The 1405-nt window shown below is 37.8% G+C and overlaps 1 protein-coding gene across 1 annotated transcript; it reads right to left on the bottom strand.

Annotated features, from left to right (window-relative positions):
- Positions 1 to 226: 226 nt before the first annotated feature.
- Positions 227 to 1152, bottom strand: LOC132020754 (olfactory receptor 6C74-like). The gene is given in 2 exon segments (XM_059404903.1): positions 227 to 603; positions 606 to 1152. Coding segments are annotated over 2 exon segments (924 nt in total).
- Positions 1153 to 1405: the final 253 nt, after the last annotated feature.

The raw sequence follows: 1405 nt of genomic DNA, 5'->3' as shown, positions 1-1405 counted from the left end.
AAAAAGAAGTGAGATGAGAAAAAAGATATATCTAATGAAGAATATAGGAATATTAACTTCTGGGGAGCAAAAGCTTTTGTGAATAAAACTTGAAAGAGATTAAGATGAGTATCATAGGGATAAAGGGGGGAAAAAGAGGAAACTATGTACCGAAAGCTACTAATGAATACACTGGTATTATATGAGACTTCTTCGTTCTTTTGCAGTATGTTATGGAACAGGATACTCATTTGTTTGGAAAAGAAACAGTTTTGTGTACCACATTCATGAAGGCTTTCTTCACCTGCTGGTTCCGCAAAGTGTAGATAAAAGGATTCAAAAGTGGAGCCACAAAAGTATTGAGCACTGCAATTCCCTTGGAAAAAGATGTTCTTTGTTTGACTGATGGTTTGACATACATGAATATGCAGCTACCATAAGAAAGGGATATCACAATCATGTGAGAAGAACATGTTGAAAAAGCTTTTTTCCTCTGATTAGCAGAAGGGATTTTTAGAATTGTTAAGGCAATACAGGTATATGATATTATCACCATCACCAATGTGACTATGAGTGTCACCAAAGCAGAGATGTATCCCATTGTCTCTAAGAGCTGTGTGTCTGCAGCAGGGGTGTTGTATCACAGTAGAAATGGTCAACAATGTTGGAGGCACAGAAGTCAAGATTTATGCCTAAGATGAGAGGTGGAAAGATGACAAAAAACCCAGCAAGCCAACAACAGAAGACAAGTTGAATGCAGATCTTACTGTTCATGATGGTTGTGTAATGCAGGGGTTTACAGATGGCAACATAGTGGTCATAGGACATAGCAGCCAGCAAGTAAAATTCAGATGCACCAAGAAGGAAGGCAAAAAACACTTGAGTTGCACAACAATTAAAGGAAATGGTTTTGTCTCCAGTTGCCATAGTAACCAACAATTTAGGGATGCATGTAGTAGTATATGAAATTTCTAGGAAGGAAAAATTCCTAAGGAAAAAATACATGGGGGTCTTGAGGTAAGTATCCACCAGGGTGAGTGTGATGATGGTCAGATTGCCAGTGACACTCAGCAAGTAGGTGAGAAGCAGAAAGACAAACAACACAACTTTCAACTGTGGGTCATCAGTCAAACCTGCCAGAATAAACACTGTCACTTGTGTGTGGTTTCCCATTACTGTCCTCTACTTTTCCAGTTCTAAATAGAAAAGACAAACAGAAAAACACTGACAATCCCAGTGGAAAAATAAGAGTGATTTAATTGTCTAAAATAAAGTTAGCAAGCAAATTTCAGATAGCGTAACAAAATGTTCATTCAGGCTCTGAAGAGGCTATGCCAGGAGAAACAATAGTTTGCATTTCCAGAGCATCTGGACAGATAATTTCAACTTTAATGCAGTTCTACTAGAGAATTACATATGTGATGAT

Source organism: Mustela nigripes, chromosome 6 (genome assembly GCF_022355385.1).
Source record: "Mustela nigripes isolate SB6536 chromosome 6, MUSNIG.SB6536, whole genome shotgun sequence".
Taxonomy (NCBI): Eukaryota; Metazoa; Chordata; class Mammalia; order Carnivora; family Mustelidae; genus Mustela; species Mustela nigripes.
The sequence above is the reverse complement of the archived record's forward strand: the minus strand, read 5'-3'. Positions and strand labels throughout refer to the sequence as shown.